Source organism: Panthera pardus, unplaced genomic scaffold (genome assembly GCF_024362965.1).
Source record: "Panthera pardus isolate Hobbes unplaced genomic scaffold, ASM2436296v1 HiC_scaffold_11, whole genome shotgun sequence".
Taxonomy (NCBI): domain Eukaryota; kingdom Metazoa; phylum Chordata; class Mammalia; order Carnivora; family Felidae; genus Panthera; species Panthera pardus.
Window position 1 is genome coordinate 53,554,206 of NW_026526666.1, and position 19,059 is coordinate 53,573,264.

General features: G+C 36.2%; 1 protein-coding gene across 2 annotated transcripts in view; it reads right to left on the reverse strand.

Annotated features, from left to right (window-relative positions):
* RAVER2 (ribonucleoprotein, PTB binding 2) overlaps window positions 1-19,059 on the reverse strand; it is a 97,845-nt gene that overhangs the window by 67,390 nt on the left and 11,396 nt on the right. For both annotated transcript variants that reach the window (XM_019449017.2, XM_019449016.2), the window contains exons 2-4: window positions 9,957-10,023; window positions 4,840-5,309; window positions 1,330-1,521 (exon numbers count right to left, since the gene is read on the reverse strand). In XM_019449017.2, the coding sequence (XP_019304562.2) occupies window positions 1,330-1,521; window positions 4,840-5,309; window positions 9,957-10,023 (729 nt within the window). The remainder of the gene's footprint in view (window positions 1-1,329; window positions 1,522-4,839; window positions 5,310-9,956; window positions 10,024-19,059) is intronic.

Below are 19,059 nucleotides of genomic sequence, written 5' to 3' on the forward strand. Positions count from 1 at the left end.
GAGAGATTAAGGCTTAAGGTAATTGCTGTAGAAAATGGAGAAGAGCGGCTGATGAGAGATGTGAAGCTAAAGTTTTTCAGGGGACCAGCCATAAATGCAGGACACACACATGTAGTAGCATCAAGTCACCCAAGTGTTTGTTTTTCTTCAAGAGGACACAGTGCCCTGGCTGCAGAAGTAGGTGACTGGATGAATTCAGAATTGTAAACTCAGCAACTCTGATCCAACAGAGGCATGACATTGACAGTCAAAGAATAGCTGAGGCTGTGACTTAGAACAGGAGAATGACAGGAGAGCTTAAGAAGGAAAAGGCAAACTACAAAAGAAGGGAGAAGGGATCAAGGACCAGACATGAAGTGCAAGAACAGGAAGAGGAGGGCAAGTGATGTGAGACCAAGAGCCATCTCCTATCCTTTTCTCCCTCCCCCGTTCATCCATGAACCACTTTCAGACAAATCTCTTGATGGCTTCACTCTGATCCCGTCACTACCTTGTTTATATACCTCATAAGCTCCCCTCTGCTTATCAAATTCAGTCTAAATCCTTCCAGTGCTTGATGGTCCTCTGATTTGGCATCAACCTACCATGTCATCCCTTTCTATACTCCTCCACCTCCACCACTCACCACTCTGGAAGCATGCAAATTTCACCTCATCCTACTGCTTGAAAGGTTTTATTCAATTCCTTCTACCTCCTTATGGTTGCCAGATTTACTTGGTAATACCCAGATGGGTTTCAGATAATCAATGAATAATTTTTTCAATGTAAGTATGTCCCATGCAAAATTTGTATTTATCTAGCAATTCTATCCTCCATTCCCAACAATACAGTTCAAAATCATACTTTAACGTCACATTCAAGTGTCACACTATGCTAACATGCCTCGAGTAAAAACTGAACAAGAAATAGTGTCTATCTGCATGGAACTTCCATACCACAGAGGTACAGAGAAAAATAAGCAGGCAGTCAACAATAAAGAAGTAGTTACAATGAGCCATGTGGGCAAAAAGGAAGCACACACCTTCCTGTATTTGCACTATGCATACTTTATGAACACTTTGTAAAAAGAGACATTACACTGAAAGTTTAGAACAGAGCATTCCTTCAAAAAACTTCTTCAGATGGATACACTTTACTTAATGCAATTTTTTCTTTTGTAATGACTCCTGGCTTGATTTGACAGAGATACCATTTAGCCAATTTTTACAAAGGAAGAATGTCTTTGTGTAATGGAAATGTAATGCAGGTCCAATGAATGGTCAACTGGTTTGGATAGATTAAGATAGCATTAGCATTCTTCTATATCCTCATAAAGAACAATAAACTTACCACACGTTGAGCTGCTATCAATGCTGCTAATGTGCTTCGCCCAGGTGCTCCTGGGGCACAGAAGGAAACGTGGACTTTGCTTCCCTTGATCGTCATACCATCAGCGGCTTGCTGAACCTCTTCAGCATGCTCTGCAGTGTTATATTCCACCACTGCAAAGCCGCCAACATAACTACCTTCATCCTGTGCAAGCTGATTTAACACAGTTTGTTAAAAGGAGAATCCTGATATCTGGTTAGAAATATTTATTTTCAGTATGCAATTTTCATTTTCAAAAACAAACGTATCAGAGCATATACTGGTGAAAATAATGTATTCTCTCTCTCTAAAATTAAAAGTTTCCTAGTTGTGGGATGCCTGGCTGGCTCAGTTGGAAGAGCATGCGATCCCTGATCTTGGGGTCATGAGTTCGAGCCCCACGCTGGACATATAGGTACATTAATAAATAAACAAATATATAAATAACGAATGTTCACTAGTTGCTTAGATGCAGTCCTGAAGATAGGATGATAAACAAGACTCTGTCCAATTTCTTTTCAATTCTTTGATTTTCTAATTTACTTTAAAACTCAAAGTTCAAATGACAATATTCCCTCTACATTAAGAAAGATGTGTAACTGATAATTTATAGAAAAATGTAGAAACACAATAAATAACACTTTCTTTAAAATAAATTTACCAGATACATGGACAAAGAAAGATACTGAACAATTATCTGACCACATATCTATGTAAATTAAAGTTTATATTATCAAGAGAAGAAAGGTAGGAGGAACCATATTCAACTTTTAATTCAGTATTTCAGGAAGATCTCAGGAATTTGGTCAAGTATTCCAAAGCAAACCTTATGTGGGAAAATTGTGCCCTGGGTTTGTTAAAATACCATATGCAACACACAAGCTTTATTTCTGAATGTGCCCTAAACAAACTCCTACAATGCAGAACTAGATTTATTTCCAGTCACCCACCTGTAAGAGTGTAAAGGAAGATACTAAAGTCCTGGATCTGTAAAGACTGGTACAAAGAGCAAAAATAAGAACAAAATAAGACACTAAAAAGTTTCTAAGTTTTGAACATGTCTGAATTATCTTAAACACATTCACTCTATAAAGTGGTAAATGTGATAAAATTCAGCATGGTATGTCTTTGAGAAGACACATCTATGATACTTGTTTGGATTTGGCATCTCATAAGTTAATATTACAATTAAATCATTTCTTAGTCCTTTTTAGTTTCTTTTCTCTTTTTGAAGTTTTACTTTCTAACTATACAGTGAGACCAAATTTCTATCTTTCCTTCACATTCTTCCTTCCTTTTAAAACTTTCCTCATGAAACTTTTCTTCCATGAAACTTTTTCCAATTACATGGGAGAAAGGGAAAACATATACCTCTTCTAAACATCTCTCCTACAACCCTGTTCCTCTTGTAATCCAAACCAGATATTTGGGGCACCTGGGTGGCTCAGTCGGTTGAGCGGCCGACTTCGGCTCAGGTCACGATCTCACAGTCCGTGAGTTCGAGCCCGCATCGGGCTCTGGGCTGATGGCCCAGAGCCTGGAGCCTGCTTCCGATTCTGTCTCCCTCTCTCTCTGCCCCTCCCCCGTTCATGCTCTGTCTCTGTCTCAAAAATAAATAAACGTTAAAAAAAAAATTTTTTTTAAATCAAGATTTGTAAACGCCGTCACTGTCTTTGGTGTCCCTTGATTACAAAGTAAGAGACTGTGTTCAACGTAGTCCCTGTCTACCTACCAAGCAAGAATCTGAACATCACAGATCCACTGCTAAAGGCGTCATAAAGTTGTTTCATCAATCTTTTGAAAACGTTTCAAACACTTATTATTCCTGGTTCATTATGGTAACTTTCATGCCTATATAAATTATAATACCATTTTAATTCTTCCAAAAGACAAAATCCTCTAAGTCCACAGCATCAGTAGTTTTAAAGAGTTTTTTTAGTTCAATAGGAGAGCCACTCAAACATGTATTAGTCTGACTCCCCATCTAGTTAATTTTCCATTATTTTGAAGTATTTTAACAGAAGCTAAATGGCCACTTGCAAATAGTGTAACAAACACTTTTCTACCAATGGCAAGCTGGATTAGAGAACCTCTCAGGTACCTTCCAATTCTGGGATTCATAATTCAAATACAATTTGTGATAAACAGCTTTCCCCCTCACATTTGCCTCAAAGGCCTCAACGACAGCTACAAAGAATTATATATGACCTTAGAATATCACTATACAATTTTTAGTATTCAAAAATAGTATATGGATTACAGAAATCACTTTTCAATAACTGAGCGAAGACTGACAAAAGCTTTGTCACAAAACTTTCTAATTTTATGAAGCTCTTGGATGGTTTCCTTGATGTTTATATTGGGATTGGAGGGGTAGAAATGAAAAAATAAGGTAGGCATTTATATATGTATATTATATAATATGTATATTATATGTATATATTATATAATATGTATATTATATGTATAATATACATATTATAATATGTATATTATATAATATGTATGTTATATATATTATATATATTATATACATATATATTATATATAATATATACACATATATAATTATAATTATAGATATTATATATACTTATGTAGTTAGCTATATATATTATTTAAATATACTATGGTTATGTATATGTATGTGTGTGCGTGAGTGACCATAACTCCTAGCATCCCACTGTAACAGTAGAGACTGAACAAATAATATGATTAAAGAAAACTGGTGGGGTGGTGGGGGTGGAGAACAGGGGTTAAGAAGAAAAGCAGCATGACAGAGAAGGAGAGAAGAGAGAGAAGGAAGAAATTAAGAAAAGCAAGAGAGAAAAAGAGTTCATTAGTTGCTATCAAACACCTATAAGGGAAGGATCTTATAGTTCATATCTATGTTTAGTAGAATATATTTAATCTTACTGATAAATTACATGAAAATTCGTACCAGTGTTGTCAGTTTTCAAGATCTTCTCTAAATGTCTCACCATGATCCCATTAGGACAGAATTATACATTCTTTTTAAACCTCATAATACTTTTCTATCTTCCAATAATTACATCACTCTTTATACAGGATTTATCATTATTTGCTTGTCAGTACCTTCTGCAAAATTGTAAGGTATTGAGAGAGTACGTTTCTATTCTATTTCTAACTTTTACCAATATAGTGTCTGGTGTGGAGAAGATAATAAGTAAAACTTGGATAGATGAATGGATCAATGAATGAAAGGCTAGACACATGGATGGAATGAGGTGAATGAGTAAGTGATGGGTTTGCTAAGACATACTTAACTATATAATACTATAGGTTGACCCACACACAATGGGAATTGATTTAAAATTTACCATGAACTTAAAGTCTTCATTATAGACTAAAGAAGAATTAGATTATCCACTGTGATATTCACATAGGCATAATAAATTTGTGAGTGCATATACAATAGATACAGAGGCAGATATTTTCAAATATTTCAAATGATACCTGAAAAATACATACCTGGCAAAACACAGGTTTATGTATACTGGAAAAAAATTGCAACAGCTCCTCTGAATCCCTGTAGTCACTAGGGAGTTTATCTATACAAAGGCACTTAGAATGAATTAGCTCTGCAGCCAATAGATTAACATCCATCCATTGTGCAAACAGAGCTGATGCTCCCAATTGTTTACCCAATAACTCCAATCTAGCCTTTGCAGCAAAGTCCTTTTTCATGTATTCCACAAATCCATAGCCTTTGGAATGGCCAGTAACCTCACTGTAGACTAGAAAACATCTCTCGATATTTCCATAAGCACGAACAAGTTCTTCAAACTCTTCTAATGTAAAAGAAGTGGGTAAGTTGGTAATACACAGCAAAGCATCTGTTGGCTGGAGCTGAACAATTAAGTCCTTTCCTCGAAAAGAATATTGATGGAACATCTGAATTGCATTCTGGGCTTGTTCCCCATTCAGTAAGGTAACAAAAGCTAGAAGATAACAAAATGAATTAAAGTTTTGTCTAAGCCAGTGTTTGCAAACTTTTTTGACTATGACCCACAGTAAGGAATATATTTTTGGTCTGTGACTCAATAAACACACACACACACACTTCAAATATTGCTGAAACAAAAGTATCAGTAACTGAAACTCCTGCCCTATGCAATGCACTCTGATATTTTCTATTCTATTTCATTGTGTTTTTTTAGGCTGATACCAACCACTAACCTAATTTCATGACCAGTGACTCAAATCAAAGTACAAGAATTATATCAGGAGTTCCACTATAAGATACTACAATGTTCTGTTTTGTTTTTGATTTTCATACAGATTTTATTTTTTCCAACTATGTCTAATGCAAAATTTTATAAAGTCTTAAAAATTTTCTTTCATATTGAAGCACCTAAATACATAAAGCAAATATTGACAGAAAGCAAGAAATTGACAGTAATACAATAATAGTAGGGGACTTTAACACCCCACTTACATCAATGAATAGATCATTCAGGCAGAAAATCAATCATGAAACGGTGTCTTTGAACGACATACTAGGGCAGATGGACTTAACAGATATATACAGAATATTCCACTCCAAATCAATAGAACACACATTCTTTTCAAGTTCACAAGGAACATTCTCCAGGATAATATGACAGGATACGGACAAGTTTCAATAAATTTAATAAAATTTAAATCCTGTATCTTTTCTGATCACAATGGTATAAAACTAGAAATCAATCACAAGAAAAAAAAGTGGAAAAACACACAAAGGTGGAAGCTAAACCACATGCTACTAAACAGCCACTGGATTTCTTCAATGCAGAAATTAAAGATGAAATTAAAAATACTTGAAGACAAATGAAAATAAAAACACAATGTTCCAAAATCTCTGGGACACAGCAAAAGCAGTTCTAAGAGGGAAATTTATAGGGATACAGGCCTACCTCAAGAAACAAGAAAAATCTCCAACAGTCTAACCTAACACCTAAAGGAATTAGAAAAGGAAGAAGAAACAAAGCCCAAAGCCAGGAAAGAAAGAAGATATTAAGATCAGAGCCAAAATAAATTAGAGAGTAAAAAAAACAACAGAAAAGATCAATGAAACCAAGAGATAAAAGATCAACAAAACTGATAAACCTTTAGCCAGACTCATCAAGAAAAAAAGAGAGGATACAAATAAATAATATCAGAGATAAAAGGGGAATTAACAACTGACACCACAGAAATACAAAAGATTGTAAGAGAATACCACAAAAAATTTTGTCAATAGACAGAACAACCTAGAAAAAATGGGTAAATTTCTAGAAACATACCATCTTCCAAAACTGAATCAGGAAGAGATAGAAAATCTGAACAGACCAATTACTAGTAACAAAGTTGAACTGATAATGAAAAACTTCACACAAACAGAAGTCCAGGACCAGATTGCCTCACAAGTGAATTCTACCTTTCATTTAAGCAAAAATACTGATTCTCCTGAAACTATTCCAAAAATAGAAGAGGAAGGAAAGCTTCCAAATACATTCTATGAGGCCAGTATTACCCTGATTTAAAAAACAAAACAAAACAAAACAAAACAGAGACACTACAAAAAAAGAAAATCACAGACAAATATTCCTGGTGAACAGATGCAAAAATCCTCAACAAAATATTAGCAAGCTGCATTCGGCAATACATTGAAAGGATCATTCACTTGGATCAAGTGGGATTTATTCCAAGGAGATAAGCAGGTTCACATATTCACAAATCAATCAACAAGGATAAACCACATTAACAAAACAAAGAAGTCATACAATCATCTCAGTAGATGCAGAAAAAGCATTTGACAAAATTCAACATGAATTGATGATACGCTCTCTCAACAAAGTGTGTTTAGGGGATATGTACCTTAACCTAAATAAAGATCATTCATGAAAAACACACAGCTAACATCATACTCAATGGTAAAAAACTGAAAGCTTTTTATCTAAGACCAGAAACAAGACAAGGATGTCCACTCTTGCCACTCTTATTTAACATAGTACAGAAGACCTAGCCACAGAAATTAAATAAGAAGTCATCCAAATTGGTAAGGAAGAAGTTAAACTGTCACTATTTGTAGATGGTATGATACTATACGTAGAAAACCCGAAAGATTTGACCAAAAACTATTAGAATACATGAGTGCAGCAAAGCTGCAGGATACAAAATTAATACACAGAAAATAGTTGCCTTTCTGGACACTAATAATTAAATAGCAGAAAGAGAAAGAAAACAATCTCATTTATAATTGTACTAAAAAGAATAAAATGCTCAGGAATAAATTTAACCAAGGAGGTAAAAGACCTGTACTCTGAAAGCTATGGCATTGATGAAATAAATTGAAGATAACACAAACAAATGGAAAGATATTCCATGCTCCTGTATTGGAAGAGCCAATACTGTCAAGATGTCTACACTACTCAAAGCAACCTACAGATTTAATGCAATCTCTAACAAAATACCAACAACATTTTTCACAGAACCTGAACAAATAATCCTAAAATTTATATGGAACCACAAAGAACCTCAAGAAGCCAAAGCAATCTTGAGAAAGAAGAATCAAGCTCAAAGTGTTACAATCCTAGCTTTCAAGATCTACTACAAAGCTGTAGTAATCAAAACAGGATGGTACTGGCAGAAAAACAGACACATAGATCAATGAAACAGAGGGCCCACAAATAAGCCCATACCTATATGGTCAATTAATCTATAACAAAGTAGGCAAGAATATACAATGGGGAAGGCAGTCTTTTCAATAAATGGTGCTGGGAAAATTGTACAGCCACATTCAAAAGAATGAAACTGCACCTTCTTACACCGTACACAAAATAAACTTACAATGAACTAAAGACTTAAATGTGAGACGTGAAACTGTAAAACTCCTAATGGTTGAAAAAAAAAGGCAGTGATCTCTTGGACATCACCCTTAACAACTTATTTATGGGTATGTTTCCTTAGGCAAAGGAAACAAAAGCAAAAATAAACTATTGAGACTACACTAATTTGCCTGGCCAAGGAAATCATCAACAGAACAAAAAGACAACCTAATGATTGTAAGAAGATATTTGCAAATGATGTATCTGACAAAGGACTGATACCCAAAACATATAAACATATACAAATCAACACCAAAAAACAATGTGATTAAAAAATGGGCAGAGGAGTGCCTGGGTGGCTCAGTTGGTTAAGCATTTGACTCTTGATTTCAGCTCAGGTCATGACCTCACAGTTTGTGAGATCAAGCCCTGTGGCAGGCTCTGTGCTGATAGCATGGAGTCTGCTTGGCATTCTCTCTCTCTGCCTACCTGGCATTCTCTCTCTCTCCTACTCTCACTCTCAAAATAAATAAACAAGCATTTCTTAAAAATGGGCAAAGGGCCTGAATAGACATTTTTCCAAAGAAGACATACAGATGGCCAACAGATACATGAAAAGATGCTCAACATCACTCATCAGCAGAGAAATGCAAATCAAAATCATGAGATATTACCTCACACCAGTCGCAATGGTTAGTATCAAAACGACAAGAACTAAAAGTGTTGATGAGGATGAGGAGAAAAGGGAACCCTTGTGCACTGTTAATAGGAATGTAAATTAGTGCAGCCACTGTGGATAGTAGTATGGGGGTTCCTCAAAACATTGAAAATAGAAATACCATATGATTCAGTAATTCCACCACTGGGTATTTACCCAAAAAAAATGAAAACATTAATTTGAAAAGATACATGTTTGCTGCAACATTATTTACAACAAAGATATGGAAGCAATCCAAATGTCCATTAATAGATAAATGCATAGAGAAGATATGGTGTGTGTATATATATACATATATATGCACACACACATGTATATATACACACATATAACAGAATATTACTCAGCCATAAAAAAGAATGAGATCTTGTCATTTGCAACCACATGAACAGACCTAGAGGGTATATTGCTAAGTGAAACAAATCAGAGACAGAAAGATAAATACCAAATGATTTCACTAATATGTGGAATCTAAAAAAACAAATGAATAAACAAAAACAAATGGGGGGGCACCTGAATGGCTCAGGTGATGGAGCATGCAACTTGATATCAGGGTCATGAGTTTGAGCCCCCTGTTGTGCATTGAACGTGCTTTAATAAAAAAAAAAAAACCTCTTAAATACAGGGAACAAACTGGTGGTTGCCTGAGGGGACATGGGGGAGTGGTGAGTGAAATATATAAAGGGAATTAAGAGGTACAAACTTCTAGCTATGAAATAAGTGACGGAGATGAAAAGTACAGCATAGGGAACACGGTCCATAATACTGTAATCATGTATGGTTACAGATGGTGACTACACTTACTGTGGTAATCACTGAGTAATGTATAGAATTGTGGAATCAATATGTCGTACACCCCCAAAAAAATATGTTGTACATCTGAAACTAATATAACATTGCATGTTAATTATACTGCAATTAAAAAATAAACAATACAAAGCCTACAAAAATTTACTATAACATCACAACGTATTAGGACATTCTTTATAAAAATGAATGTTTCTAGTAAGATACATAGATACATTAATAATGCCCACATTTAGAATCAAAGTGAAACCAGATGCTTAAAAGTGAAATCTTACCTGTTCTCTTATTTCTGTCCACATAACAATACTTTAACTCATAGTCTTGTAATAAATCATGAACTTCCTGAAAGAGACAAAACACGAGTTCAAATAAACACATGAATGCAGTTAGTGGATAATCCAGCTGTATTAGCCAATCATTACTACCACCATCTGCCATGTACAACACCTTCCACGGATCTCCATTATTTAAATTAAAGGCATTCCAGGCCCACCAAATATGACATCAACCTACCTCTCCAACTGTATCTCCCAGTACAGGATCTGCACACAGATCCTGTTTCTGCTCTATGATCACTATCTCATGAGGATGCCATGCACAGCCCTCATTCTGAATCTCTGCTCATGCGGATACCTTGACCTTGCATGGGACAAAGATATCAATACTTGTAAACTTCATCTGAAACCACATGCATCCTTTGAAATCCCAGTTCAAATATTCTTTCATGAAGTTTTCTCCAATTCTTTCCCACAGGACATGACTTCTCTCACCTCTACACTAACAATGATCATACTTTTTTAATGCCTGTCTTATAGAAATAATATTAAACATTTCTCTTTGTATATCACATGCTGAGTTTTTAACAAGTAATACACTTGTAGATGCTGTAGTACCAGCCTAGAGAATAAATACAGTTAGACTGCAAACCTAGCGATCCCCGGGTATGAAACAATAACCACCACAAGGTACACGTGTGGTTCAATTTATTTCCACTTGGCTCCCCAAGATGTTGAAACTGGCTTTCCAGTTCATTGTTTCCATTATCAATCCAGTCTGAACTTGCTTCTTCTGGTATGACTTTCACCCAGCTGGGGTCCTGAAAAAGCAAATTTATATTCCCAATCCTCCTGTTAAATTGATAATACTTGAGTATGGGAACTGCATTTCATAGATTTGTATAGTACCTGTACTGCTTTGCATACGGTAGGCACTCAAACATACACTAAACTGAAAATAATTATTTTGTCATTGAATTGATATTTGGCCTTGAAAGTTTACTAATAATACACAACAGATGCAATTATTATTTTCTAAAGGAACTGGACTATCATGTAGGTGGACATTCTGATCCTGGATGGAGGGTTACAGCCAACCTGTTCTATATTGCACATGAATAAATTAAACATACACAAGTGCTGGTATGTTGAGTTCACAATAGAAGCGAATTTACTCAATGATAATAATTCTTATCATTGCCATTATTATAGCTAATATTCATTTAGCTTTTACTTAGGTACCAGAGCAAGGGTACCTCACTCCTTTTATTAAAAACCAGGAAACCAGAGCAGAGAAAAATCAAGTAACTTGCCAAAGTCATACTTAGTAACTTGCTGAGTGGAGATTCACCCATCAGTCTGGTTCCAGGGACTACAACCTTAACCTCTACACAATACCACCATATTCCTTCAAAAATTAATTAAAAATAGTATACTACCACTAAGAATTACAAAAACAATATCATTAGTGCCCTAGTAAGAGATCATATGGAAACAGAAAATAAATACGTGGGCAGTTACAAATTGAGACATATTTTCCCCTTTAACACAATGTAAGTGGGGGGGGGGGGGGCGGGGGAAGAGTGACATAACAGGCAAAATATAAAAACATAATGTTAGGTGAAGAAAAGATAATCACCTATGGTAAGAAAGAAAAGAAAGTAAAGTTGATAATTTAGTATTCTTTAATAGTAAGTCAAAATTAGATATATTTTAAAGTAACATATACTACCAATTTTGTGAAATATGGTTTGATGAGTTATGTAGTAGTATGATCAATATACATATCTTACTACGGTCATTTTTTATCTTGTAAACTGTAATGTTTTCTTGGACTTAAAAAAAACATATAGTGTATTCATTAAGAAAGTGTAACTCTCTCAATAGCATAGCACACACATCTTGCCAATCAGCTAATACCTAATATAGAAGGTGGTACGCTTTTAGTCGCACAGACTTTCATCTCTCCTTTCAGTAGTTAACAGCTGTCGAGCGCCAGATTAAGAAAACATGACACTGCTCTTCACATTATCAACTATCTGTAAACAAATGACATGTTATGTTCCTCATTCAGCTGAATTACCTGAGAGAGATCTTAAATATTCAAAGATGCATTTTGCAACTTAAAGTTTTTATTTTTAAAATACCTCTATTTAAAATTGTAACTTTTCTATGTATCAGATGTGGCATACAGATTCTGCCAGCTGGGAAACCTTACAAGACTTCTTGTAAAGAAAAAAAAAAACGATTATTTTTCTCCATGCCCTGGTTGTTTTGACCCAGGCAAAAGTGGGTCACCCCTCAATTTAAGCCTTGGTAAGTTGGCCAAATTAAAAACTTAAAACCTGAAAGAGAGCCCTAACAACCATTTGCCTAAATTCCACTATGCTCTACAGAAGCACAGAACCCAAACAACTGAAAGTGTATCTCCCTATTCTAAGAGCTTTATGACATTTCTATTAACTTATAAGTTAATTTTAAGGAATGAAGTAGCACATTTGATGAAAACATTTTGTCTTCTGACCAGGAATATCAGTTACAAATTACTTACAGTAAGATAAGTTCATCAAAACTGATAGCATTAAACAGCTTTAGTAACCTATCTCCAGGCCACGTTCATTACCACTCTCTGGAATTAAATGAAAGTTTTGCACATATGAAATACTTCCTGGGGAGAGAATTGATAGCCTTAAGGAAACCCAGCCTCAGGTTGTTTTTTTTTTTTTAATGTTTATTTTTGAGAAAGAGACAGAATATGAGTGGGGAAGGGGTAGAGAGAGGGGGTTCAGGGGATCCAAAGTGGGCTCTGTGCTGACAGCAGAGAGCCCATTGTGGGGCTCGAACTCATCAACCACGAGATCATGACCTGGGCCGAAGTTGGGCATTTAACTCACTGAGCCACCCAGGCGCCCCAACCCAGGCTTAGTATTAAACATGAATCACATCACCTTCTAAACCCTTCTCAGACTTACTTTCATTAATTTTTTTTTTTTTCCCTAAGAAAGGCCTTCACAGATTTCAAATTCTACTTTTTTGGAATAAAAAAGGAAACATTTTTGCTAATTTACCTTTAAAATTTTAAGTGATTTGATATTATAAAGAGATTATCTGTAACACATATTAAGTTACGAGGCATAATAATGAAATAAGCATCTAGGAACTCACCACCAAACCTAAGAGAACATTAGCAACACTGTTCCACTGACTTGCATTCATTTGCTAGGCTCATCCCACCGTTCCCCTATGGTTGGAGTTGCTCACTTAGGTATGCATCTCCAAACAATATGTTGTTTTACTTGTTTCTGAGCTTTAGAGAAATGGTATTATGATGCTTTTAGTTTTCTGTGCCTTGCTTCTGTGTGTGTGTGCTTTGCTTTTTTTTTTTTTTAAGTAAGCTCCATGCCCAACTTGAGGTCTAAACTTACAACCCTGAGATCAAGAGTCAGACGCTCTACTGACTGAGACAGCTAGGTGCCGTGTGCCTTGCTTTTTATACTCAATAATATGTTCCAAAAATTCACTCATGTTCCACCTGGCCATTCATTTATTCACTACTGTTTGATATTCCATTCTAGGACTATTTTTCTATCAATGAATATTTGCTTTCTAGGTTGTTGTTTTGCTACTTACATATTTTTAAAAAATTACTACCACGGCACCTGGGTGGCTCAGTCGGTTAAGCATCCAACTTTGGCTCAGGACATGATCTCGTGATTCTTGAGTTCGAGCTTTGCATCAGGCTCTGTGCTGACAGCTCAGAGCCTGGAGCCTGCTTCAGATTCTGTGTCTCCCTCTCTCTTCCTCACTCATGCTCCCTCTCAAAAATAAACAGTAAAAAAAAATTTAAATAATAAGAAAAAAACAGCAGATGTTGGTGAGGACGCGCAGAAAGATGATCTCTTTTGCACTGCTGGTGGGAGTGCAAACTGGTGCAGCCACTCTGGAAAACAGTATGGAGGTTTCTCAAAAAGTTAAAAATAGAACTACCCTATGACCTAGCAGTTGCACTACTAGGTATATATCCAAGGGATACAGGTGTGCTGTTTTGAAGGGGCACATGTACCCCAATGTTTATAGCAGCACTATTGACAATGGCCAAAGTATGGAAAGAGCCCAGAATGTCCACCAACAGATGAATGGATAAAGATGTGGTATATATACACAATGGAGTATTATTTGGCAATCTAAAAGAATGAAATCTTGCCATTTGCAACAACATGGATGGATCTAGAGTGTATCATGCTAAGCGAAATATATCATTCGTATGACTTCACTCATATGTGGAATTTAAGATACAAAACAGATGAACATAAGGGAAGGGAAACAAAAATAAAATAAAAACAGGGAGGGGGACTTTTCAGGTCTCTTATGGGAGACCTGAACTCTTAAGAGACTCTTAAATACAGAGAACAGAGGGTTGCTGGAGGTGCTGTGGGTGGGAGGGGGGATGGGCTAAATGTGTCAGGGGCATTAAGGAGGACACTTGTTGGGATGAACACTGGGTGTTATACATAGGGGATGAATCACTGGAATCTACTCCTGAAATCATTATTGCACTATATGCTAACTTGGGTGTAATTAAAAATAAAATAAATTAGGGGCGCCTGGGTGGCTCAGTCAGTTAAGCGTCCGACTTCGGCTCAGGTCACGATCTCGCGGTATGTGAGTTCGAGCCCCACGTCGCGTCGGGCTCTGTGCTGACTGCTCAGAGCCTGGAGCCTGTTTCAGATTCTGTGTCTCCCTCTCTCTCTGACCCTCTCCCGTTCATGCTCTGTCTCTCTCTGTCTCAAAAATAAATAAATGTTGGGGCGCCTGGGTGGCGCAGTCGGTTAAGCGTCCGACTTCAGCCAGGTCACGATCTCGCGGCCCGTGAGTTCGAGCCCCGCGTCAGGCTCTGGGCTGATGGCTCGGAGCCTGGAGCCTGTTTCCGATTCTGTGTCTCCCTCTCTCTCTGCCCCTCCCCCGTTCATGCTCTGTCTCTCTCTGTCCCAAAAATAAATAAAAAACGTTGAAAAAAAAATTTAAAATAAATAAATAAATAAATAAATAAATAAATGTTAAAAAAAATTTATTTAAAAAATAAAATAAAATAAAATTACTACCACATTCTTATAAATTTTATATATTTCCTAGTACTCATGTACAAGTTTCTGAAGAAATGAAATTCCTGGGCTGCACATATGCAAATGATCGTCTTTGTATGAAAGTGCCAATTTGTTTGCTAGAACGGCTGTACCAGTCTATATTCCATCAGGAGGATGTGAAAGTCCTGCTAATACATATCCCTACAATGCTTGGTGTTACCAGATACTTGTCAATTTCGTGAATATAATTGTACCTCACTGTGATCTTAACTTGTATTCCCTTGATTACTAAAGGTAGAGCTTGTGATAGTTACTTTTAGGTTGACTTGGCTATAGTATCCAGCTATCTAAACATTAATCTAAGTGTTGCTGTGAAGGATTTTGTAGACGTGGTTAGTATCTACCATCAGTTTAAGTAAAGGAGACAACCTTACATAATGTGGGTGGGCCTCATCTAATCAGATGAAGGCCTTAACACCAAAAACTGAGGTTTCCTGGAGAAGCAATCCTGCCTCAAGACCGTAGCATCAAAACATGCCTGACTTTCTAGCCTGTTGATGTGCCTGACAGATTCCAGACTTGCCAGCTCCCTCAATCAATCAATCAAGCTCTCTCTCTATATATATATCTGCATATAGTATAAATACATTTTAACATGAATATTATATACGTATCTCTGAAGAACTTTAACTGACATAGGCACCTTTTCATGTTTATTTGCCATTTATTTCTCTTTCTGGAAAACACTCATCTTGATTGCCATTTTTCTATTGTATTTGTCTTTTAACGACTTGTAGGAGTTTTTTTTTTTTTCTTTAACATATTCTGCATACTAATCCTTTGTTGGGAACTGTATTATAAATGTATTCCCCTGCTATGTGGTCTGTTATTTTATTTGTGAATTTTTCTGGTGAAGAGAAATGTATCATTTTAATCAAGCCAAATTTATTAATTCTTTCCTTTACCATTTGTATTTTTTGTACATTAAGAAGTCCTTTCCTGAGGCAGGTGGGTGGCTTGCACAGATAAGCCTCTGACTCTTGGCTTCATCTCGGGTCATAATCTCACAGTTGGTGAGCTCAAGCCCCACTTCGGGCAAGCATGAGCCCCTGCATGGGGTGAGCATGAGCCCTGCTTTGGGTGAGCCCCACTTCTCTCCCTCTCTCTGCCCCTTGCTCACCTGCACCCCCACCCTCAAAAAAAAAAAAAAGAAATCCTTTCCTACCCAAGTCCTAAAGACATTTTGTGTTCCAACGATTTTTAAATTTCCCTGTTGCTTATCAGTTTTCAGTCTGTTAGCCATATTATGCTAGCTACAATTTCCAGTACAATCTGGAATGGAAGTGATGCTGACACTGCTCCTAATCTCAGAGGGAAAGTTCTCAGTAGTTCACCATTGAATATGATGGCTTTGGGTTTTCTAGATAATCTTCAAGTTTGAGTTCTCTTCTATTCCTGATTCCTATGAATTTTTATTAGGAATGGGTGTTAAATTTTATCAAATGCTTTTTTTGCATCACTCGTGATGCCTTAAGTTCCATCTTCGTGCCAATGATCTCTAAATTCTTATTTCCACTTTCAAACCTCTCTCTTAGGCTCCAAACCTAGATGTGCTATTGCTTGCTTGGAACAGCATTTGCATGTTCCACATCAGGTAATAATTTTTTTTTTGGCCCAATGGAGGGTCTATCATATATTATCTTTCATGATACTGCCTGAGTAAATGTGGTATTAATTTTAACTTTGGTAAAATTTTAGCTACTTTAAATGGAGCTATTATGTTGGGAAGTTCATTTGAATACAAACTTTTTGCCAGGGTAACATTCTGACTTTGTCTAAAAAAATTAATACACTTTTAGCTTTTCTTATTATCAAAATAGTAATAATAATGATAATTTACAGAGTGCTCACTGTATCCCAGGCAATTTATAGATATTATCTCATTTAATCCTATTTAACCCAGATTAGTTAGATTTTAAAACTGGCTTTTATTATCCAGATTTTAAAGATGAGGCCATTGAGGCCTAGAAAAGTATAGTGAACTACAGTATAGACAGTATGTGATCGATCTAGGATTCAAACCCAGAATAACAGACTCTAGAGCAAACACAGTGAAATACTAAACTATATTGCATCTTAAGTATCAGCACTACAAAAATAAAGTCTAAGAAATATTCATTCCCATCACATTTCTAAAACTTACTGCATCACTGACCTCCTAACCTTAGAATGAGGGTTAGGCCAAGAACAAAGCTTGAAAGATAAAAACAAAAATAACATAGTGTTACTTTTTGACAGCTAGAAATAAGATTGCATCACTACCTTGGGTTAATTATTTCAATGGATCCTCATTTCCCTTAAAGTAAAATCCAAATTCCCTAATATGGCTTATAAATGTTTCATCATCTGGTCCTCACATAGCCTTTCTCTAGTGCTTGCACACATTTAGGGGAAGGAAGTGGATGCACACAGCAGACAGCAAGCTCTCTGGGGTCTTTTCTTCTGAGGATCCTTCTCCTGCTGGATCAGGGCCCCACCCTTACAGCCTTGTTTAACCTTAATTACTTCCACAGAAGCCCCATCTCCAAATATAGCCACACGGTGAGGGGAGGGGGGCTAGGTCTTCAACATATGAATTTGGAGGAACACACACATTCAGTCCATAACAGGTGCCATCATGAAATGGCTGGTTCCAGGGCTGAAGCACAGAAAGTGCAAAATAAGCTGCAACATCTTATGTTGAAAACAAAGGAAGTGCTTGGCAAAGGATGGGGACATGTACAAGGACCTCAGACCCTTCCCATAAGTGTGTGCTGGAATTAGTGACTTGTTTCCAAGGAATCGTGAATGGGAAAAATTGTGTCTTTACAGGAATGACATAGAAGACATCACCTTATGCAAATGATCAAGGTTAACATCACTGGTAGTAAGTCACGTTCTCCCTAAAATGATGTTATCAGAAGTACACCTCACCTCTACGGAATTCTTACCAAAATTCCATAACCCTAATCTCTCATGAGAAAAACATCATACAAACCAACGTGGAGGGGCATTCTAAAAGATATCTAACCAAAGCTGTCAAGGTCATAAAAAGCAAGGAAGAGAAACTGATGCAGAATGGAGACCAATGGGACATACTGACCGAGTGCAATGTGGGCCCCTGAATTGGATCTTGGAACAGAAAGACGACATAAGTGAAAAAACTAATGAAATCCAAAGACTGAAGTTCTGTTAATAATAATGTACCAATGTTAATGTCTTAGTCCTCACTAATGTACCTTGAGTATATAAGATGTAACATGAATGGAAACTGGGATACATGGGAACTCTATCTCATATCTTTGCAATTTTTTCTGTAAACCTAAAATTATTGCAAAATAAAAGACTGAAGAAGAGGACATAGGAGCCAGCTTGAAGAAGCTCCCACTGCTCAAATCTAAAACAATTTAAGCATGAAAATAAGTAATTCTATTAATGAAGTATAACCCATCGAGCAACATAGAACCCATGAGCCTATTTTTAATATAAATAAATAAATTGAACACTTGAAAGGGAATAGAATATTTACACAGTCTTAATTAAAGTATCCTCCTTTAAAATCCTTATTGATTACAAAGGGAAATCTCTGCCTGGAGAAGATACCACTTTAATAAAAATCAAAACGATCAAAGTTAATTTTACCAACAATGAGCCAAAATCTAAAATGTGTACCACCCTGTCCTGCCAAGGATACCTCACTTGAATCTAATCATGAAGAAATATCAGACAACTTCAAATTGAAGGACATTCTACAAAATAACTGACCCATCTCATCTTCAAAAGGGTCAAGGTCATAAAAGCCAAGCAAAGACTAAGGACTTATTCCAGGCTAAAAAAGACTAAAAAGACACAACTAAGTGCAATACATAATTCTGAACTGGATCCTTCCACGATGAAAGACATTAGTGGGATAACTAGCAGTCATCCTAGTGATTTGAGGATTAGGTGGCAGTTATTTTTACTTCCATAGTAGTGATGTA